This window comes from Lissotriton vulgaris, chromosome 5 (assembly GCF_964263255.1).
Source record: "Lissotriton vulgaris chromosome 5, aLisVul1.2, whole genome shotgun sequence".
NCBI classification, from domain to species: Eukaryota; Metazoa; Chordata; class Amphibia; order Caudata; family Salamandridae; genus Lissotriton; species Lissotriton vulgaris.
In genome coordinates, this window is record NC_141693.1 from 1,208,121,968 (window position 1) to 1,208,146,197 (window position 24,230).

General features: G+C 40.8%; 1 protein-coding gene across 3 annotated transcripts in view; it reads right to left on the bottom strand.

Moving 5' to 3' along the window:
* The window catches only part of LOC147712286 (uncharacterized), an 88,698-nt gene that overhangs the window by 44,906 nt on the left and 19,562 nt on the right, over window positions 1–24,230 (bottom strand). Inside the window, exons 4-6 of one of the 3 annotated variants that reach the window (XM_086923016.1) lie at window positions 20,734–20,877; window positions 18,565–18,657; window positions 5,468–5,578 (exon numbers count right to left, since the gene is read on the bottom strand). In XM_086923016.1, coding sequence (XP_086779142.1) covers window positions 5,468–5,578; window positions 18,565–18,657; window positions 20,734–20,877 — 348 coding nt within the window. Of the gene's footprint in view, window positions 1–5,467; window positions 5,582–18,564; window positions 18,658–20,733; window positions 20,878–24,230 lie in introns of all 3 variants that reach the window. The other 2 variants (XM_086923015.1, XM_086923017.1) reach the window with 2 other exon arrangements.

Sequence of the window (24,230 nt, forward strand, 5' to 3'; positions counted from 1 at the left end):
TGCTGAAACTAGTCGACCACACTTACCTTAGGCTGTCTACATAATCAGACAACCTGGGGTCGCACTGTTTTTAACATTGGTATGTTAAGCACACCTGGAATAAATTTTGTCTAGTGCCTTTTCAAAACCAATTTTAAACACACCTTTTTCTTGGTTTTCCTTTCTTCACATTTATCTCAGCACTGCACACCCCAGTCCCACTTTCATTGCCACTCACCAACACCGAGTGGTACACCACACTGTCGTCTCCAATACTCATTGAGGATACCCCCTACCACCGGGTAGACCTCTGAGCAGAGCACAAGTTTTCTCTGACGGGTGGTACGGACAAAATCCCAAATGATGAAGGGTGGATCCGAATGGTGACTGATGGGTATTTTTCCTTATCCTCCGAGAGCTCTCTGTGACATAACCTGTGAGAAACTGTGGGTTCTCGGTTGGTTTTCGTAACTCATGGGCTTTTTTGATTTGAGACCCTCTGGTACTTTTGTTGTTTATCAGTTTCTGTGGGGATTGTACCCAGAGCCTGGTCTTTAAACTTCCCCTAGGTCCTCCCCCACCGTAATGTTTTGTTATTAGTAAATTGAACCTATGGGTTCAATTTATATTATAAAAATAGTTAAATTAAATATAAAACCAAATGTTACAGTGATGTTATAGTTAGAAAGTAGCATTAAAAAATGTAGCAAGTCACTGAAAACACCAAAGGTAACAGGGACATTATAGTAAGGAAATAGATTTTTTTTTTAAAACATAAAAATTTGCCGAAAAAAACAAAGGTTACAGGGACGTTAGGTTCAGATTTTACATACACACAAAACTATAGAAATTCAGCAGTTATAGTTATCTCAAGTAACTATAATTCGTGACCTTGCCACGCACTGCTAATTACCCCACTTATGATATCTTCTATGACATCATTGATCATATGACTGCAACATTGCAGTGAAATTATTGATGAGAAAACTGTGCATGTCAGGGTGTGTGTTATAGTTTATTTATCTTAGAGCACAAGTTATAATTACTTGAGATAACCATAACTGCTGAATTTCTTTGGTTTTGTGTGTGTAAATCTGAACCCAACTATAACATACCTATAACCTTTATTTTTTCAGTGAATATGTATGTGACTATGTGATGATCCAATATAAAATTAGTTATTTTAAGTAAGGCTGACTTACTGACTTTGTCAAAGGGCCTCAAAACCAAAAGATAAAATGTTGGTGTGTTGGCTTTATCAAGGGGTGAGCATGCCAACATATACAAAGCAGGCCTATCATCTTTGTAAAAAAAAAATCACCAATAATTATAATGAAATATAAATTTCATTAATTCACACAAAAGTGAATGTCTTTAAAAAAGTTTACGGTTTATTAAAAAAAGAATTAACATGTCTCTGATTCTATATTTTAAAAATTTTCAGTTCAGAAAATGTAGTCATAACCACAAGAGGGCCCTGCACTCCAGCTGAAAAGCACAGCGCTCCAGATAGGACATCTTTAAAAATATGGTAAGCTCTACTGGGCTCATGAAATTAATCACTCAGGAGACTTACTGTTTTGAAAAGAAAAAATGTTGTTGGGAGGCTGCTGGATGTCCTACAACGCCCCCCGAGCCCCCAGCATTAGAAAAATGGTTGGTAGTGCCCCTGCCCCTTCTAGGAGCACCACCAGGATAGAAAACATTTAAATAAAAAGCCCTCACAGGGCATTATGGGGCGCTCCATGCTGGAGCAGGGAATGGTTATGTTTTCACATAACGAACTGAATTGTTCATCATACGCCCTTTTATACAAAATGTATTTCTCAGTCTTGATTAAGGAAATTGCCTACATCTGGCACAACTAATAGTTTCTCCATTAATGTTGTGCATTGTATTAAGACATGAAATCTAACCTACAGGTGCTGTGTACTAACAATGAGTATTTACTTTATGTTTATGCAGGATAGCAGTTGGGTATAATATGGCTCTAATAACTGATAGCAAAATGATGAGTGGAAGATTCTCAGAGAATTTAGTCGTAATAATTTCTTGCTGAATACACCTGTTAACACCCGTTAAATATTTTTCCATGTTCATGCGTGACCATGTGGTATGAATTGTAAATATTCCTTCCATCTAAGATGGTGACCAATATGAATACGGCTGCAACAGCCAAAGCACTTTGTCCTTGCTTGTCTTGTGTCAGCAGTAATAAACTGCTTTCATTTGCGAGCAATGACGGCAGTGCCCTTGTATCTCTTTGATAAAATCCTGAATGTAATGGTTCTCAGTGAGATAGACACATATATATTATACAGTTCCTGTGCATGGCCTTGTGTGGCACTCTACATACTTCAAGGTTGTGTGGGAGTGCATTTCCAACTGTTTTGACAAATTTAGGGTTGTGGTACCTTAAGGAGTCTGTGTGTGTGTGTTTGTATTAGCCTGTCCCTCCTAAACCCTTGACTACATTTCCCTAAGCCTCTCCCACTTAGGAGTAGATGTTCCCAATCACTCCACCACACCCCTGGTCCTTCCCATGTTTACTACTTCATCGTATACTTACGTGTGCAGCAATCTCAACCACTTTGGTGGAAATCTCTGCACAGAAAAGCGAGGAGAGGTGGAGGTCTATGCCCATACGATTGTAGATAGCATTTTGTAGTATTTGAGTAGTACTGCTGTACTACTTTACATACTACAAAATGCATTTTGTAAATAGGCTGCTAAATGTGAGTTGACCTACAGTTTGCACAGTGACATCGGAGTGTCATCAATTTGTGTAATACCATCCTACATTTGACCCAATCGACCAACAGTGCTAAAGTGAACCCAGTTAAGTCTTGTCTGCCTTGGAGAGTAATAGATATGTGGGGTCTAGAAGGAAGACTGAGAAGGGAAGAGGTTTGAATATATGCATGGTCTATAGGAAACCGGATGAATTAAGCCACTAAGAAAGCAAGGACTGGAAGGTTCATAAATAAAAGTTAAATTTCCTGTAAACACTAAAAACTAGCTCAAGCTAAATAATATAAAATTGAATCACTGTTACTGGTAGTACTCTCATACTGTAACATCCTTGAATAGATTTGCAGTTCTCAAATCTGCAGTCTCTGGCTCCAACGCATGATTTAAGACAGAAAATAACTCAAAATATCTATCACAAAGTGCAAACTTATTATACATTTATATAGATCAATGATAAAATAATATTTCCACCAAGAAAATGATAAATTATTGCCCAGCATAAGAGCCAAACAAGAATGTTTCACCAAGAAAATGAAAATTATTATTCAAGATAAGGTCCAAACAAAAATTTAGCAACAGAGAGGTACATTTAGAAGAAAACAATCTTGAAAGGGAACAAGAATATATTTACTGAAGTTCGAAGAAGAAATTGAAGAGTGCTTTTTTTCATGGACCTATGAGGTTGCCTGTTTCCTGGACATTTACTAACCCTCATGAAAATAGGAGTCTATCTATACTAATATAATAAAGAGAGAGCCCAAACCTTTGAGGCGGATAATCTCAGGAACCACAGCACCAATCACAACACCCAATACAGCGTTGGAAAGGGCAGTTGCAGCAGAAGGACATAGGCTATGCAGACGCCCAACATATACATTTAAAAGGTAAAAGAACCGGGCCAGCAAAGTAGTCCCTTGTGGGCGTGTCTGCGTTGTGCTGAGGGTGTGTGCTGGGGGGCGTGACAACCGCTGGGGGCGTGTGGTACGTTCCGCCCTTCATGCCGTGTCTCATATTGTGTGCTGTAGGCGTATGCTGGGGGCGTGTGCGGGGCGCTGGATTACGGAAAAAAAACGAGCGTTGTGCCCAATATCTCATTGTTTTTTCTTCTCAGGTTCTGTACATTCCAGCTCCGGGTGTTCACCCTGCTAACTTTAAATACCCCTGCACCCCATAATCATAACCCACCCTTACTCCTTAAAACACCCCAACACCCTTAAACACTAACCCATCTTAACCCTATAAATATACCCTGTACCCCAAAACCCAAACCTATCCCCAAACCCTAAAAATACCCCTGTACCCCAAAACCCAAACCTTGCCCTGAACCCTATAAATACCCCTGTACCTCAAAACCCAAACCTACCCCTGAGCCCTAAAATACCGCTGTACCACAAAACCCAAACCTAGCCCTGAACCCTTAAAATACCCCTGTACCCCTAAACCCAAACCTACCCTGAACCCTAAAAATACCCTGTACCCCAAAACCCAAACCTAGCCCTAAACCATAAAAATAACCCTGTACCCCAAAACCCAAACCTACCCCTGAACCCTAAAATACCCCTGTACCCCAAAACCCAAACCTAGCCCTGAACCCTAAAAATACCCCTGTACCCCAAAACCCAAACCTAGCCGTGAAACCTTAAAATACCCCTGTACCCCAAAATCCAAAACCTACCCCTGAACCCTAAAAATACCCCTATATCCCAAAACCCAAACCTAGCCCTGCACCCTAAAAATACCCCTGTACCCAAAACCCATATCTATCCCTAAACCCTAAAACTACCCCTGTATCCCATAACCCCAAACTATATCTGAACCCTTAAAATACCCTAACACCCCAAAACATATACCTCAGTACCCCAAAACATATACCCCTATACCCATACTTACCTTATCCAAACATTAAAAAAAAACATGATTATACCAGTCATGCATTTATAACGAATTTCGTTGTAAATGTATGCTTGGTAAAAGCATATAAAATGTAATGCCATGTGTTATAATGGCATTGCGGAGTCATGGTACTTTCGTAATGAAAGTATGCGGAGTGATGGTATACGGAAAGAAAGTTGCGGAATAATGGGTGTTTACCCCCCCCCCCCCCGGTAAGTACATTGGTGACACGGCGGCACACATCTCCAGCAACATACTCATATTTTTTCACCACCGATTTGAAAAATGCACAGGTCTCTCTCATTGATGGCCAGCACCGACATACACTTTTGGACACACCTCCCGCCACAAGTTCTAGAATTGCGAACTTTAGAGCTGGAAAGCTACGTTCGTATCTCGGCATCAGCTCAACATCCTGTGATTCCAGGCAAATCACTTTGTCTCCCCGTGCCTACCACAAATGATTGTGTTCTTCTGTAATGTAAATTGTGCTCATGCCATGTTGTCGAGTTCGCGCTATATAATATTGCAAGGAAAAATAAAGTAGGGAAACTCGAGTTCACACACTACTGAACGCGCACTCTTAAGTGCATCAGCAGTGCACTGTGAATCGGAGTGTTTCACAGGCCTGTCACAGATAAGAAATGCTATCAAAACGAAATCCCACAAAACAATATACTACTGGCCGGCAGCAATTCATACCCGGACAACGTCGGGACGGGCTGCTAGTAAGATAATAAAGAGGACAGGGCCATGATGTAGGGAAGAGATTTCATCTCCATGTCTGATTCCAGATACACTGGAGTGCTTGTTTAAACTGATGAGATAGGATCTTCTTACTTACCTTTGTTACTTGTGATGCTTTCTCTTCTAAAAGGATACAGACAACCAATGGAGAATGACTCCCCTTCTCTTTTAATGTTGCTTGATGTTGCGGTTGGTCCTGGAAGCACGTCTGCTATTATTAAAAAAAACAAAAAAACAACTAACGTTCACTGTGTATTTGATAGAAAAACAAAATAGTGTCCTTTTGCAACTTTACAAAAATACACATTTTAATCATTGTTTTGATAATTCAAACACAACCATTTTAATGTATAATACATGGGGAGCTACAGAGGTTGAGCTTTGTGTGAACTACCTTGCAGAGCTTTCTTCTGTTACAGCATCTTCTGCATTTTACATCATGTGAGTTTAGTTTCAAAGCTGCCACTGGGCTAAAGTGTTGTCTAAGAAAATTCAAGCACTGTACTTCAACACATTGTATATCAACATGACTGATTGGTCAGACTCTGCTGTTACTGCCTGTTATGTCTCAAAGACCCACATTGCAAATCAGTCTAGTTAAAGCCTATATAAATTCTTACACATGTACATGCCAATATCGCAATTCAGCTTTGACTTCAGTTTATACTGCCTCCGTCCCAAATTAAATTTCAAGAATGTTTCCTAATAAAACGCCATGGCAGGCAAGTACTGATCATCCGTACTTTGCACTACTAAGATCAGGGAATTTTACGAAAGGAATATTGGAGAACACTCTAACTGCACCAATAGCACCTTGCTTCATTAATTTATATAGATACAGATGCAAGAAATAAACCAAATGTTGGGACCACTGGCCTTCAATTTGTATGGTTGCAGTGGGAAAGTCTGAAAGTTATGAACAACTACTTAATAAGACTGTGTTTTGGCTTACCCAAAATACCTTTGAGGGGATGTATGACGTTACAACGCATACTTTTACCACGCATACCATTACAACGCAGTATTTACAACGAATACCGTTACAACGCATAGCGCTTAGAGGTGCTGGATAGTGGTAAGTATAATTTTATATTCCAACTCTAGTCCCCGTTGACACTAGGGAAGGTGTTGGATATAAAATTATACTTATTCCCTATCCTAGAGCGCCCCCCAGCGCAATGCGTTGTAATGGTATGCGTGGTAATGCCTGCGTTGTAAGGGTAGTGCGTTGTAAAAACTTTGTTGTAACAGTTGTATACCCCTTTGAGGGTGTGAACATCATCAATAATATAATAATGGTACGTAGGGTCAGTTGGATTGGTAGCTCTAAGAAGATTGGGAGCGGGGACTGCATTATAATTAATTTTGACAATCCTCATAATGGGGCCCACTTGTTTTCAGGAGGCCCCAGTCTACAGTGGCCAAGGAGTACCAATATCAAACTGTTACCCCTGGGGTTTTTCTATAGGCCTTCACCATGGAGGAACATGGGTGGATCTAATTTTGAGGAAAACTCGCGGATGGGAGACTGGAATAGGGCGAGAACTTTTTCCTATCATGCTCCCCCGCAGTTTCCCCAAAATACACATCTCAACTATCACGGGATGCAGTTTACCAGTCCATAATAGGTATGAAATATAATCGGGCCTGGAAACCTGCGATTGACATGAAGTAATTGGGGCTACAGTTGGAGGGAGAGCGTATGCCACAGGTGCTGGAGTGGCTGCAGCAACCAGGGGAAGTTCAAAGAACCTTATTTCTTGAAATATTGCAGGGCTAGCTGTGAAACTAAAGTATCCTATCTGGATTACCTATATCAAGCAATTCTTGATAATTTGTTTGCAAGAAACCTTGTCGGTTGACTGCAATCTTCATTTAGAAGGATATACGGCACATTTTGTTCCAGCTGCCGCTTCTACTAGGGGAAGAGCCAAGGGGGGTTTGGTTATTTACGTTTCGGTAGCTCTGGCATGTAAAGTACGCAGAATTAACACAACTAATCCAGGTATTCTAGCTCTTACTCTAACGAAAGATAACTGTATGGCGGGTCTAGTAAATTTTTATAATTCACTTGTTCCACACTCAGACCAGAGCTACTTACTTGCTTTGAAAGCTTTTATTGACAAATCCACGAGCCACAGTTTACATAACCTTATGATCATGGGTGATTTTAATATACATCCTTGTGGCAATCCCCTAGCAGCTTGTTTGATGGACTTGAGTTGCTCTCGTACTCAGGGATTTCATTTTGAACACTCGAACAAGGGAGAGTTGCTCAACGATTTGATTAATGATCTTGATCTGATAACTACTATGGCTTTGATGGACCCTCATATTATTTTTGAGGTACCTACTTTCAAGGGTCATGGGAGGGGGACATTTATTAATTTTATGCTGATCTCGTCTCCTATGCAGTCCTTTGTGGACTCTTTTCTAATTGAGGTGAATGAACTGAGCGATCAGAATCCCCTCTCATTACACATAATGGGTCCCTGGATTACAAAAGTAGTATTAAATACTAACCGGGGACTAATAAGCACGACAGATGGGAAGCGCAGACCTAAGTGGACTCAAGTTGCCCCGGAGCTATTTTTTAATGATATTAAATCTGTCTGAGCCAAGGAAATTAGTATATGTACCCAAGACGGGCAGCATCATTCCAATGTGCTAGCAGCTTTTAAATCTATTTCAGACAGGGTCACGGAACTGTTATCTGTGCTTGTAAAAAAACAGACTAATGTGGGCCCTAAATGGTTTGATGAGAGTTGTTCCAAAGCCGCACGGAGTTTAAGGGTAGTCCTAGACTCCAATCCAAGAGTACAAGCGGATGTAATAGTTTGTCGCCGGAACTACAAACAAGCATTAGCTAAACGGAAGAAAACTCTTAGGATGGAGGCATGGAATGAACTTTTGGATCCCGAAATTCTTAGGGATAGCTCCAAGTTTTGGGGCACATTAAAAAAAACATTTCTAGTCCAGGAGTCAGGAGACGGGCTTGAATGTCATATAGCTAAGGAAGACTGGGAGGCTCACTTTGAGCATATGTATGACTGTCCCATGGAAGAGTATGATAGTCTAACACCTGACCTTAATAGCAATAAAATTATAATTAGTAGAGGGGAGATATGCAAAGGTATTCTTGGTCTAACAACTGGTAAAGCACCTGGACCAGATGGAATCCCTCCAGACTTATATAAGTCTGATCCCTCCTTTTAGGCACCAATCCTTGAATCTGTTTTAAATGCTGCAGTACATAGTGGATGTCCACAGTCCTGGGGGGTCTCCACTATTGTACCAGTTTTTAAGAAAGGGGATAAAAGCAGTCCTCACTGCTATAGACCCATATCACTTTTGGACTCGATGGTAAAAGTTTTGGGGGGTACTCCTGCAGAGACTTATTACTTGGGCTGAAGACAATAATATTATGTCTGACTCCCAGTATGGTTTCTGCAGGGGACGCTCTACCACTACGCAGTGCCTTAACCTTTATTTAATATTAACCAAATATACAGTGACATATAAGGGGACCATCCATCTTACCTTCATGGACCTGTCCTCAGCTTTTGATTGTGTAAACAGGCAGAAGCTGTGGCGGTCATGAGGGCAAGGGGGGTTGATGCTGGCATTGTGAACCTCCTAGAAGATCTACATAGATCCACTCGAGCTAATGTGAGGTTTTCTCAGGACCTGAGTGTAACTAGGGATTTTAATATCAAAAGGGGAGTCCGCCAAGGATGCATATTGGCTCCCTTTTTGTTTAATTTTTATATAAATGATCTAGATAGTGTTTTACAAGAGGTGGGGGCCGATTGCCCCAGAGTTGTTCGTCGGGGCATTCCGGTCCTACTATACGGTCCTCGTATCGAGGACCGAAAAAAGCCTTCAAGCTCTTTTAACTGCTTTTGAGTCCTTTATGTTAGATAGAGACCTTACAATAAATAATTCAAAATCTTATATCATGCAAGTAGGTAAGCCGACAAGACGGAATTTTCAATTTAACGTGGGCGTTGCAACAATACCCACATCTAGCACCTTTTCCTATTTAGGAGTCCTATTTGATAATAAATTAAACTGGGGCCCGCATGTTCTGAAAAAGAAGGGTGAAGTTGCGAGAGTGAATGCTTCGATCTTTAGCTTCGCTTCTAAATTGGGGAATAAGCCCACTGGTGCAATGCTGCAATTATATAATGCTAAGTCTGTGGCTACGGCTACATTCGGTAGCGAGATTTGGGGGTACGTGCGGGGTGAGCAGCTCCAGATAGTGGAGAACATATTCTTAAAACTTTTATTATGCCTCCCGCAAGGTACATCCAACTTAGCTGCTCAAGAAGAACTAGGGGTTCAGTAGGTTAGTGATATTTTTTCATTACGTCCACTGACCTGCCGGCTGAAATTATGGTTAAATCCAGACATCCCCCTGACGCATTTGATTTTAGAAGATTGTCTCTCCATGGATAATGCTATGACTTTACCCTGGCTGAAACATTTAAAGACCAGTTTTTTGAGCCTAGGACGGGTAGAGTTATTTCAAACCCCTGATTGTATTTCCAATAAGGACCTGGAGGAAGTCAAAATGGCATTACTCATGGAAAGGAGAACATCAAGGGAAGCCAAAGAGGTTCAGAAATCGAGTGTCAGAACATATGTCATGTTAAAAACTACCCCATTTATTGAACCTTATTTAATGGGCTCATTGACCTCATATGAGAAATTTTTATTGACCAGATTTCGAATGAACCAATTTTATCACATGCTTGTTAGACCCCAAAGAACTAGTTTTAATAATGAAGCAGCACCCTGCGGCTGCGACGGAAAGTCTCCGCAGGATATGCTGCATTTGATGTTTTTATGTACATATTATGAATTTCCCCGCAAACACTATCTGGTCCCTCTTTTAAAGAAACTTAATTTTTACCAGATTAGACCTGCCATGATGTATCTTCAACGTTTGCATAGTGGCAGTATTCTTTTTGTTTTAGAATTTTTGAAATCAATTTTAAAATATAGAAAATGCCTGGACTGCTAATGAACTTTATCAAAATGTATTCTGTATTTAGTTATCCTACTATAACACATATCAATGTTAACTGCTACTAATTTTGTACTATTGTCTTTTGGATGCTGTATATTGTACTTTTGTGTTTTTTTTAACAAAAACCGAAATAAAATTTTATTGAATTGTATGGTTTCTCTAACTACATCAAATGTATTCACAATAGGGCCTAACACAAGTATAACTAGATTTTGGGGAACAAATGATTATCAAAGGCCTATCCAGTAGTGCAAAACAGAAAAAAGTCTGGATTCTGTTTCCGATATTTTACATTGAAAACTCCGCCTTATTTCGGCCAGAGTTATTCATGTTCTTCAAAGGACTACCACCATTGCGTTGACTTGGATCTATTTGTTGGGAAAAAGGCGAGTATAACCTTTCACAGGTGATCAACAACAAGGTATATTTATGAACTGTGATGTGTCGGAGAACGATCTTCAATGCAATTACGTAAATATAATTTCTTGTAAGAGTTTTTTTTTTGTAAAGAGTGAAATTATGGATGATCACATATTCCCAAAAATAGATATGTTTTTGCAGTGATGTTATGTTACAACTATTCAGTATCATACAATGTGTATCCATACACTGATTGTATAGCTAATCCACGCAGAAGAACTGAGATGCGCAGTATTTTGAAGGGGAAAAGATACAGATTTAGTCCAAGAGTGGTGTATCACAAGGTAATGTGAATGAACTAATATATTAGCAGGAACTTGGTGGAATTATAAGAATAATTATATAGTGTAATATGTTTTCTTTTCTTATATTAAAAGTATGCGAGTAGTTTCCAGGAGCTCACATGAAAGCGACTCGTAATAATTGTGACAGAGAGCTCAACAGCTATTGGAAAAATGTGTTCTGGGGTAATCTACCAGTTGTATTTGAAATGTATGTGAACTCATGGTATGGAATGCTCCTGTATTCAGTTTGTTAAACTTCAATACTAAAATGCCCTGATGGGTATTTTTAAGGCTAATGACTTATTCTTTTCTTTTCTAACAGTATGTGCTTCAACTGCTATTTAATTTGTATCATCGCATTGAGCATTTTGAATTGATAAAAACAATTTAAGGTAGGAATAGATTAAAGCCAGTCTGTGTCCTTCTGGCCCTAGTAGCAGAGGCAATATGTACCCCAAAATACACCAAGGTCATCCGTCCATCATTGTGAGTGCTTGTCCTTTTGAGGTTTCCCATGCAATAAGCGCACCAATAATGTCCCTCTTTGCAAGGCCAGTGCTGAATGCAATATATTGTTCATCACATGCCTTCAATAACTCGCCATGCCAATTATTCTAAGACAAAAAACTTGTACTGTTTAAAAGTAATTTTAGGGGATTTCGGCTTTATGTAGTTCAGGCTCTCATGGGAAACAACGCTGCCTTTTTCTTTTGTCCTTTTCAGAGACTCACCCCCCCGTCACAGATCTGGGTTGACTCCATCATCATTCTTTAGCTCACTTTGCCACCCCAGTTCAGGTTCAGCAATATGCTAATCAGTCTTGACCCTGTTCCACACGAGAACAATCCAGCCCGAATTTCCAAACCAAGTCTTCACTGGGCCGGAAACAAGCATCCTGGGACCAGTGCATACAGATTTACTTTCGCTTTTTAAGCAGGTTGTTTTCTGAGAAAACATCTTGGATTCTTGAATAGGCTCTATAATCAAGGTAATTTTAAGGTGTGAGGTTTAGCTGTCTTGCTAGATGTGGCCAAAAGAAATTCATATTAAAAACAAATGTGTAAATACATACATGCAAGGGATTTTAGTCAGCCCACCTCACCCAGTGGTTTGTTCAAGTATCATTAACATTTTCCTTCCTCTAAGTAGATCAGACAGCATGGGGAAATGGGTCAACCCACTTCAGCAATTGGTACTCTTCACTGTGAGTGACAGCAGTTTGCTTGTTAACATAGCATATCCACTTAAAAATCACTCCACTTCAGTGTGAGAACTGTTAGACCAATCTTTGCTGTCATGGCGTATGTTTTTTTTTGTGACAGGTAATATTTTACAGTTTTTGCTAAAATATGTACACTACCCATACACTGTATTCTTTTTACTTGTATTACCTTTACACTATTAGTGCATATTGCATATATTTTTTTTAAAATCTAGTGACTTTGCCAATGCTTATTAAGAAGGGAAAGAAGCAGGACCAGAGGTACATATGATGTATTGATGGACGGATAGTTTGGAAATATCCTTCTCTAAGTCCATATTAATTTATTTTGGAAGAGAATGTTAAGCAAGTTAATATCCTCATGGTGAACAAATTACTGTAGACCTGGAGTGTGGACTAATAATCAATGCTTTGCACTAGATCCCTCATCTCTGAAACCCATGTGTGATGAAAAGCAACTCTTTTTTCTTGATTCTTGGAATTCTGTGGAGTGTTCTTCAGGAAGGCCAAGAAGTTCTCTGGCACAAATCTTAAGAGTCTGGATTTTAGAACGGAGTACTGTCCATTTTCCACTTGATATATCTAGGAATTTTGGTGAGGGATTCAAGCTGGAGATAGTGGCCAATGCAGCCAAGACTGCGAAAAAAACTGATTTAATAAGATTGTGCATGGACACAGTGATTGTTAAAATACAGAACAATTTTGTGATCTGGCTAGTGTAGCGGGCATGCTGGTCCATGCTCTTTCATATGTGCATGATACTGACACATGACAAGAACTCAATGGAGCACTGGACTATATTTTTGCTTCAGACAGGTATTTACTTAAAGAAACTGCTGACTACAAATAGCATCAAAACAAATGAGATCCCCATAAGAAAGTGGTTAACTGGCAATATGTTAGAAATATCGGCAGAGCAAAATTACTTAAGGCTTGCATATATATGGATAACACATCTTTATGTAGTTGTGGCAAAGCAGAGGCTTCCACTGGGAACTTTCACTTTTCAACAGAAATTATTTTATTCTATTTTAAAGAACACATACATTGATTGTCCTAATGATTATAAGCTGCCTCCACACTACCAGAACATTTTCTGTGGAAGAAATTGTACATAGACCTGGGGCCGTATTACACAAGTGGCTCGAGGGCGCAAAGGACGTATGAGCCAGTTTTGCACACCCCGGGGCACTTTGGTATTACAGCAGTGACCGCAGGCGCTTGTGTGGCCCCTTCTGTAATACCGAGGGAGTTGGCAAACATAAAGCCCCAGCGACATCTTCAGAGGGCGTTCCCTCATTTGCATGGGGGCATGACCCAAGCAAATGAGTGAATCCCTATTTTCGTCTGTGCTGCCGCCATATTACAGACGTGGGCACAGAGGCAAAGAACCTCTCAGGAGGCGCACTGAGAGTGTGTCACCTAAAAGACAGTGCACTGCCAGTGCACCCCTACTGAAGGGGGGAAGTGTGTACCAAGGACCCTCCAATAATTGCATTGATGGTGGGTGCAGTCAGTCACTGCACCCGCATGCAAGGGGATCTCTAATCCCCTTTAAAATGCAGGAGGGTTGCCGCACGCACTGTGAAAACATGGAGCGGTTTTAAAGCAGTCGCTTTGTTTTTCACAGGAATGTGCTATGCCCTGGGGGCAGCGCAGTCCATGTAATAGGGCACACTTTCCTTGTTTGCTCCTGGCACACCCGTTTTAAGGTGCGCCGGGTGCAAACAAAGAAAGCGTGCCCTTTACATAATAGGGCCCCTGATGTTCTGAGATTTAAATTTTAAGTAGAGGCATGAACTATGATGTTTTTTAAATTAAATCTTGGTCCTGTAACTGCTCGGTCGATTGAAAAGCAGATGCTTTGCTGAGCAGGAAAGCAGTGAGAAGGCTGAATGTAAAAAATATCTTAAAATATCTTAAAAGAACAAAGTCCCTTCTTTTGCCCCAGGAAGGGACAAAAATTAGCAAATGGAAAGTAAAGGTTTGCCGAAAACCCATACTGGATACACAATGCATTTTCCACCAGGAAAAAATATTTAACTAGTGGACAACAAGCATTTGCAATGCAATAGCTCTCGAGAGTTTACGTTAGTTTGAGTTATTGGCATTGTAAGTGACAATGCCAATAGCTTAAACTTAAGCGCTGGTAAGGCGTTACCACACAGTACCGGTGTTCACAGGTAAATAGCTTGCACTCTAGTGTCATTTTCATCCTGATATTATCAGGTCAAATGTAGACATGGACAATGGGAAACTTAAGGGAGCAGGGATACCAGAAAACTGGGACCAGGCAAACAAAGACTAAGGGATATATATACTAAGGGACACATGGGGGACACTGAGCACGCAGTGAGACACGGACTCGGGAAGACACTGAGAAAACGTGAATTACAGAGGAGACTGAGAGATGGTGGTGCCATGGACACTAGGAGAGACTGCAAGGCTGGGGAGTTGCGGCCACTGAGAGACATACACTAGAAGACACGAACACTGGGATACAGGGAAAGGCACTGGGAGAGCTCACACAAACAATACGCCACAGGCCAGAAACACAACATAATCTGATATAAAATAATTGTAACTGTATTTATATAGCGCTTACTACCCCAACGAGGCGTTGAAATGTAGGAACACGCCATGACAGCATAGTATAACATAGCACTGCACAAAAAAACTGTCTGAGTATTGAATGGCCCAGGGCCTTACGCGACTCTCAAAACATCTAAGTACCTGTAGCAAGCCATTGCATATAACATAACACAGCATGATATAAATGCATAACTTACTATGACAACTCACGGCAACCATACAGATGTGATGCAAAAATATCATAACTCAGCACAGCGTAAAATCGACATACGTGACATGCTGCTTCTCTTTCATCTCCTGTTAAAAAAGTTGCCAGCGCCTCAGGACGTAGAGAGAGGGAGGGAGGGAGGGAGGGAGTAAAGTGGCGGTGGGGCGCGTTGTGCCTGCCTGCAGCCCTGCCTCCTTTTGGGACGCCCATCCAGACTGGATCACGGCTTGTTTAGATAACACGCCTACTTAGATAAGAAAGTGCTTCACGACAGCAGAGAAGCAAACGATCCAGTCCGGATAAGCAGTCTCAAAAGGCGAAATGGCAGCGTCTACAAAACCCCATTTGCAATGGTAGGCCACCGTCTAGCATAAACGGTGATGCAGAGCCAATGGAAATGAGGGGCGGAGCTTCAAGTCCCCTTCTGAAATATGCTCTCTCACAAAATCTCTTGCAGAGCGAGCAGCACTCTACGCTGCAACGCCAGGCGAGACCTAAAAAAAAGTCAATGTTTCATGTGCTAATGCACATTTTACCTGTACTTTCTTCTGTGGATGGGGCTAAATGTAGAGCATCAGGCACAATGATAGTAATTCACTTGTGTCGTTTTGAAGAGTACCTTTAGGATTTTTTGGGATTCACAAATGTACTAACTTAACGTTTTTTGCTCTTGCAATGTGTTCCTCTGTGTTCCTATGGTGCTCTTTGAATTTCTGTCTACTTTACACATGTTTAGCGTAGTTCACAAAAAATCTCTAAAGGCTATTGTCAATTTCAGCTGAGCTAACAGTGGGATTTCTCAGGGGGCGTTATCCACATTATGTAAGTGGATGTTAACACAAATACATCCATCTCCAACTTTAACTCCTTTAAGAACGCCCCCTTTTAATTATAGCAGGTTTAAAAATGGTAAACAGACATAATATCGAGTCCAAAATATGGAATGGACAAAATATCGAGGAAAAAATATAGACTGGACAAAATATCGACCAGACATAATATAGACTGCAAAAATATCGAGTCATATCGATATTAATAGCCAAAATATCGAATCAAAAATATAGACTAGACATAATATCGACTAGATACAATATAGACAAAAGAAAATGGAAAATAAGGTAAGTTTTTACTAATTTTTAATAATTGTGTAATATAAATCTGTAGCGGGTAGTGGGTTTATAGGGGAATAGGGTGGGGAGTAATTTAAATATAATTAATTAATTATGTAAATACTAATAATAATTGTAAATTAATTAATAATTGGTAATTAAATAAAAAATAATTGGTAATTAATAATAATTGATTAATTGATAAATAATTAATTTATAGTAAATTAGTTTCAGTAGCGGGTAGTGGGTTTATAGGGGAATAGGGTGGGAAGTAATTTACTTATAATTAATTAATTATGTAAAATTAATCTAATTGGTAATTAAATAATAATTGGTAATTAATTAAAATATAATTGGTAATTAATTAAAAATAAATAATTGATAAATAATTAAATTTTAGTAATTTATTTTCTGTAGCGGGTTGTGTGTTTATAGGCGAATAGGGTGGGAAGTAATTTAATTTTAATTAAATAATTATGTAAATTAATTATAATTTTAAATTAATTATTAATTGGTAAATAATTAAAATATAATTGGTAATTAATTTAAAATAATTAATTGGGAATAGTAATTTTCACCCCTACGCTATCCAACGCTTTCCCTACTGTTGCACCCACTGGAGTTGGAATAGTAATTTTTACCCCTACGCTATCCAACGCTTTCCCTACTGTTGCACCCTCTGGAGTTGGAATAGTAATTTTTACCCCTACGCTATCCAACGCTTTCCCTACTGTTGCACCCACTGGAGTGGGAATAGTAATTTTAACCCCTACGCTATCCAACGCTTTCCCTACTGTTGCACCCACTGGAGTGGGAATAGTAATCTTTACCCCTACGCTATCCAGCGCTTTCCCTACTGTTGCACCCATTGGAGTGGGAATAGTAATTTTAACCCCTAAGCTATCCAACGCTTTCCCTACTGTAGCACCCACTGGAGTGGGAATAGTAATTTTAACCCCTACGCTATCCAACACTTTCCCTACTGTAGCCCCCACTGGAGTGGGAATAGTAATTTTAACCCCTACGCTATCCAACACTTTCCCTACTGTTGCACCCACTGGAGTGGGAATAGTAATCTTTACCCCTACGCTATCCAGCGCTTTCCCTACTGTTGCACCCACTGGAGTGGGAATAGTAATTTTAACCCCTACGCTATCCAACGCTTTCCCTACTGTTGCACCCACTGGAGTGGGAATAGTAATTTTAACCCCTACGCTATCCAACGCTTTCCCTACTGTAGCACCCACTGGAGTGGGAATAGTAATTTTAACCCCTACGCTATCCAACGCTTTCCCTACTGTAGCACCCACTGGAGTGGGAATAGTAAATTGTACTCCTACGCTATCCAACGCTTTCCCTACTGTTGCACCCACTGGAGTGGGAATAGTAATTTTAACCCCTACGCTATCCAACGCTTTCCCTACTGTTGCACCCACTGGAGTGGGAATAGTAATCTTTACCCCTACGCTATCCAACGCTTTAGCTATTGTAGAATTCACTACAGTTGTTACAATAAATGTTAACCATTTTGCTATGCTACGGTAAAATTATTATATATGTTTATTTAATAATATTTTTTTATATAAATATATATGTATTATTATTTTTTTTTAATTTACAATAAATATTTATTGATATAACATTATTTTAATAATTTTAAGTAAGTTTATAATAAATATATTTATTATTACATTCGTTTTAACTTAATTTAAAGACATTTAAAAAAAACGATATTTTTACAGTCTATATTTTAGTAACTCGATATTTTAGAGTCGATATTTTTGTACTTACCTGTTTAAAGATAGCCAGTCGATATTTTGTCCATCGATATTTTCTCAACGATATTATGGTAACTCGATATTTTTGAGGTCGATATAATTTCAGTCATCCTTTAAAAATATTGAGGCCCTACTTATGAGTTGGCCCCTAAATCCTGAGATTTGTGGTAACCACTGTTACCGCACATATTGGAATTTATGAGCATTGAAATAAAATTTGCATCCTCATATAAATTTCAGCAGTCCAAACCGGTCAACATTGATTGGAGGGAAAACTGGCTGGTAAACAGCGGACATGCAGAGTTTGGTGCTGTATTCACCAAAATTGGCACCATTATTCCCCATTATTGGGAAAAGTATTTTTTATTGGGTGGCATTTATTGCATGTGATAAATTCCGTCTCAGCAGAGTTGGATTTTATCAGATGTGAAAAATATTGCACTAATTACAAGTCCACGCATAATGAAGGTCCAAGGGCTGACTATTTGTGTCTGTGTTTACAACTTCAGCAGTCTGCTATACTACAGATCTGGAGTCTTTATATGTTACCTGAGCTGGCGCAGATGCTGCTGTCTCCTTCTGAACAACTGAAATCCACCTTTTGCTGAATTCGCAGGATGTTGTCAGTGTTAAAAATGTGTTCTATTAGACAAAAATAAGAGTTTACATTATTATTTGAAATATTGTTTGCACTATTTTGACAAGAACATCATCTTCCTTCATTGCATGCAGGAGAAGTTCGCTAAATTGAATGAATGGATTTACATATATTATGTTTTAATATTCGGGGATGCTGTATTCTATCCTGGCAAACAGAGTGTAAATTAATGAAATAGCAACTTAATATCTACCACTGCAAATCACAACCTAAAGATTTTTTCATCGTAGATTTTGTATAGCAAGGCCTGCATAAGTTATCTGCTTCTAAGCTCTAGTGAGGTGTTTTTTAGGCAAGAACTGTAAAGCCATACCACAAGGAGGGTCATTTTAGAATACTCTAAACCTATGTAAACACAAGTTCCATTTTGCCTTTAGATGACCTACCGCAGAGATTTGCAGACATTCATAGGATGAGACGTTAGCAGGATGTATATAGATCAATGTCAAATGTCCTAAAACTAAGCACATCAACTCGTCAACTGGACGTCTGAGGAAAGCAAGCTTTGCACACCCTGTGACTGAGGTGGCCCGAGCGTTCCATGCTTCCTGAAATTGGCACATCCACAATACGCATATTGAAATTATGTTAGAGACTATCGGCATAAACTCACTTGAATCAACTAAAGCATGCAGGTTGTTCTCCAATTTTTCTTCAAAATGATGCAGTGTGTATGTCCGACAATGTGCATGGAGAGACAAGATCTTGTAGCCAAGATGACTTTGTGTTTCGTAGGAATGACATATGCATAGTTAGCCAAGCCTGATGTTGTGGGTAGCAAATAAATAATCGGGGGGATTTTGGAATGAGTCCAATGAGAATAGAAGAGAAGGAACGTAGTGCATGTTGAATAATCACGTCTCTGAGTACTACGTCTCACAGAATTGAGCAGCAAATAGTGGCAAGGAACCAAGATGAAATACAATCCAACTAGGAAAACAAAACAAAAGGATAGCTATTTTGAATTTTAGGAATGAGCAATCCACCAGAAATGCAGGCAGCAATGAATTCCAGGGCCTTGCAATGGAAGTTGAATGATCGTTCTCTGGCTGATCATGAGAGCAAAAGGGAGGAGGTAGGTTGGAGGAGGCTACTATTGGCTAGCTTATCTATTCTAGCAGCAAAATAGCAGGACTTTAGCAGTTATAGAATTGTGGAGCTGAGATATAAAAATAATGGTGGCAGAGACACAAGCTTTTGAGTTGAATGGGATGTTATACTCTTGGGCCAGTTCAGGTCCATACTTGCACTTGATAGTTAACTATTTTTTGTCAGGCCAATTTCCACTCTGATGCTGACATTCTGGATTACAATCATATGCCATATGCTTACAAGATGCTCAGAATTTCATAGATAAAGTTTGTATATTCTGTCCTGGAGTTAAGTATAACTCCAATAGACGTGACCTCAGGAATGACTGAATAGAATATATGTTACCAACTGCCTTATTGGCTTGTGCCTTCAAGGTAAGCCAGAGTCCACTGTGAGCCCTAGATTTTTAGGTCTGGCGCCCGCGTTGCAGTGCGCAGCACTGCTCGCTCAGCGCGAGACCTCTTGTTTACTTTGTTGTTAACTAGTCTAGGACGGATGGAATTATGTGGTTTGGACCTCTTCAATTTACAGCAGGTGCCCAAAGCGTTGTTTTGCATCCATACATACACATTGGCAATTTGGAAGATTGGCACAGAACTGGGAGTGCTCAGTTCTGTCAGCAGCACTATTTAACTTGTTCTAGTAAATTATTTGCCTAGGGACAAACTGGAGATGTGGTGACAGAAAATTTGAATTTTGAGCAATGACCCGATCAGGTTTGAATCAACGTAATCAAAGAGCAGACTATATTTCATAACAAGAGATGAGAATGAAAAATCGTATGTTCCAGTGGGGCATGCTGCATGTACTCCAGACCCCATTGGAAAGATGCTTCTTCGTCTTCACACCATACAAAAAGCTAAAGCTTTCAGGCTTTCATTTTATATTAGGCCTTAAGATAATTACACATTCAGACTGAATTAGTCTATACAAGACCGAAATACATATTGTTCTGAAACATGACAAACCTTTGGTGCTCCGTTCTTCCTGATCATCGTTGGTTTCATCGTTGTTTTCATTTTCGTCCTCATTCATGTCCTGAAAGTCATTCTGATTTTGATTTCCCTTTCTTGTTTTCTTGACTAACACACCTTTCTCAGCCTTCACAACTCCTGTTTAAGAAGGACAGAACGTATGAATGCAAAAGGATCTGTATGTACATGAGGCCTTAATTTAATACCTCCAGTACCTTATTGGTTTAAATATCTCATGCTAATATGGGCACAAAATGCTTCAATGTAAACATATATCATCATATAGTCAGTCAGAAGCTTTACTGCTCTGTGAATGTCAAACTTTCATTCTGTTGGTTAGTGGCCGTAGCCGAAAATGTACGTGCCTAAAATTCTAAGGGGTTTGGTGCATCTGTTTTGGGGTCATTTGTTCCTGCAATTTTGCCTTTATTCTCATTGCATAAGCAGAAGTTGTTGCCTGCACACCCAAGCATGTCCCTGTTTGTTACACGCCGAGCCTGTTACATTGAAAGCGTGTAAAATCTCTGTGGCACACTTGACAATTTCGTGAATTTTACCCTGTGTTCTCGAGTTGTAACTCGATTTTTTAAATATACTTTTAATCATTGTAGTGACTTTACTGTGTTTTAGTATTCACCCTGTCAAATTTGAGCACTCACTCGCACTCACCAGGGACTTGTATCCTCTTCTGGGGGCTGCTCTCGCTCCGTTAGAAACAGCCGGCACCCCAGCCAATCGCGGCTGTGAAGGGCGGGACAGGGGCGGCACCTAACGGAGTCTCGAGCGGTTAGCGCTCTAGACGTCCGCTTTCCTGAAGGGTATTTAGCTACTCGTCGGCCCCAGCGCGCAGCGATGGCGCGCAGGGTAGGCGCCTCGGACTGCGCCAAAGACGAGCCTAAGACCAGCCCGTCTGTGCCCGTCCGTGTCTGGCCGGGACACGGGGCACGAAATTCCGAGGCAGGTAGGATCACAGTGGACCAGATATGGGCATTGCGCCCTACTACTATCAATAACTGTTCCATTCTAAAGCCTTCCCTGAAAGGTACTCATGTGTGCCCTCACTGTGCATTTGCACTTACAAATATTCAACCTTATCCAGATGTCTTACATAAGCCTAGGCCACCTACTCTAGCCTCTGTTGTAAATTTTCGTACGTTTACTTTTTACACTGTGAATTGTAGATCACTGCCCCAACACAAAGCTGATATTCACCATCTCCTCATGGAAGAAAAACCCTGCGCAATATTTCTAACAGAGACCTGGTTGCACGATGGCTCAGGCCCCGATGTAGCCGCTGCTCTGCCCTCTAACTATGCTATTGTTAGAGCAGACAGGGAAAGACAGGTTGGCGGGGGTATTGCTGTGATCTTCGATAGGGATTTTAACTGTGACTTTGAACCGGTCAATATCCCTGGATGCGAAGCTGCATTTTTTAAATTATCCTTGAACCCTAATTTTATGTTCTCCGGCTTCTTAATTTACCGCCCCCCGGGTAATGGTAATGTATGGGCTGCAAATTTGGTTAACCTTATTTCCCCGTACTTCCTAAATGCCCAAAATCTGACCATATTGGGGGACTTAAACCTCCATTTTGAGGATAAATCTAATTGCATCGCTTCCAATCTTCTGGAAGATTTCAACACTTTGAATATGTCCCTGAGAAATGAGGTCCCCACGCATAAAGCTGGCCACTTGCTGGACCCCATTATCTCCAATATACAGGAGCTGAAATGGTTAAAAACCGACCCTATTTGTTGGTCGGACCATTTCCTAACGCTTTTTAGCATTACGCTTACACAACCTGAGAAGCTAGGTTCTGCCCGGCCCCCAATTTCCATGAGAAACTGGAAAAAGATAGATATGATCAAATTGCAGAATGCTCTACAGGTATCCCCCCCAGTTTTAGGTGATGATATGGAGATCAATGCGCTGGAAGCTCACACCTGGCTACAAAGTGCAGTGGATATTTGCCTACCCGTTACAAGGTGCAGAGGGAATGTCCATCGGCCCCCGGCTCCTTGGTATACGGAAGAATTGAAGCTGGAAAAAACTAAGTGTAAGGGACTTGAGAGGAAGTGGCGCAAGCACTATGATCCTCAATCTAAGGAACTGTACCGTAGGGCTAGAAACCTCTACCACACGGCCTGTTCCAGAGCTAAGGCATTTTATGTAACAGAGACCATTAATATGGCTGCCAATAAAGCACGTACCCTTTTCAGTACTGTAAAAGACTTAGCCGGAGCAAATTCGGCGGCGGTCGCGCGCCCCCTGACCCCTCAAAAATGCCAAGATCTTGCCACGTATTTTGTGGGAAAGGTCGAAACTATTCTTGCAAACATTAACCCCCCGGTGAGGGAGGACAGGGAAGCCCTTCCTTTAGAAAGCCCACTAGGAAATCGGCTGGATGCCTGGCCTTATATTTCCGTGGGCACCTTAAAACTTTTGGCGACCTCCATCAAATCAGGTTCTCCGTGCGATCCCCTCCCTATTAACATTCTGTGCCAACTGGATGACGGTGCCTTAGGAACTATTGCCGAGACACTTAATGCTTCCATCCGTCTGGCAACTGTTCCGTCATCGTGGAAGCACGCTATGGTCAGCCCTTTGCTGAAGAAGCCATCTGCCGACCCAGAGGTTCTTGCAAATTATCGCCCGATATCTCTGCTGCCTGCTTTCTCAAAAATTTTAGAGAAACATATCCATGGCGTGCTCTCATTGTACACGGAGAATAACAACTTGCTCCACTATTCCCAGTCGGGCTTCAGGGCAGGCCATTCCACCGAATCTGCCCTCTTGGGAGTCACGGAGAAGATCAGGGGACTTTTGGACGACGGGCAAACGGTTGCTCTCGTCCTGCTCGATTTGAGCGCGGCTTTCGACACTATCTCGCACAACAGACTGCTTGCCAGGCTGAGTGGGGATGGTGTCGGAGGGGCCGCATTGGACTGGATTAGATCTTATCTGAGCAACCGGACGTTTCAGATCTCGTCCTCACATGCCCAGTCGGACATTTTTCCGTCATCCCATGGTGTGCCTCAGGGCTCAATTTTAAGCCCACTATTTTTCAATCTTTACCTCCGCCCCCTCGCTGATTTAGCAGAGCGAGTAGGTCTTGAACTGATGACCTATGCGGATGACTCACAGATTATTTTTTCCCTCACCAACGCAGAATCTTCATCCCCTTCAGCTCTGAAACTTGGTCTTCAGGAGGTCTTCAGCTGGATGTCAACTAACCAGCTGAAGCTTAACGGGGAGAAGACGGAGATTCTTCTTCTGGGAAAAAATCGTGATCTGTGGCAGGAGAGGCACTGGCCGCCATCCCTGGGAGCCTTTCCCAGCCCATCTACCCAGGTTAGAAACTTAGGGGTGTGCATCGATGATTCTCTATCGATGAAACAACAGGCTAATAAAGTGGCTGGCATTTGTTTCACGATAATTAAATGGCTGCGGAAGATTATCTGGATGCTGCCTGTGGATACCCAGAAGACCGT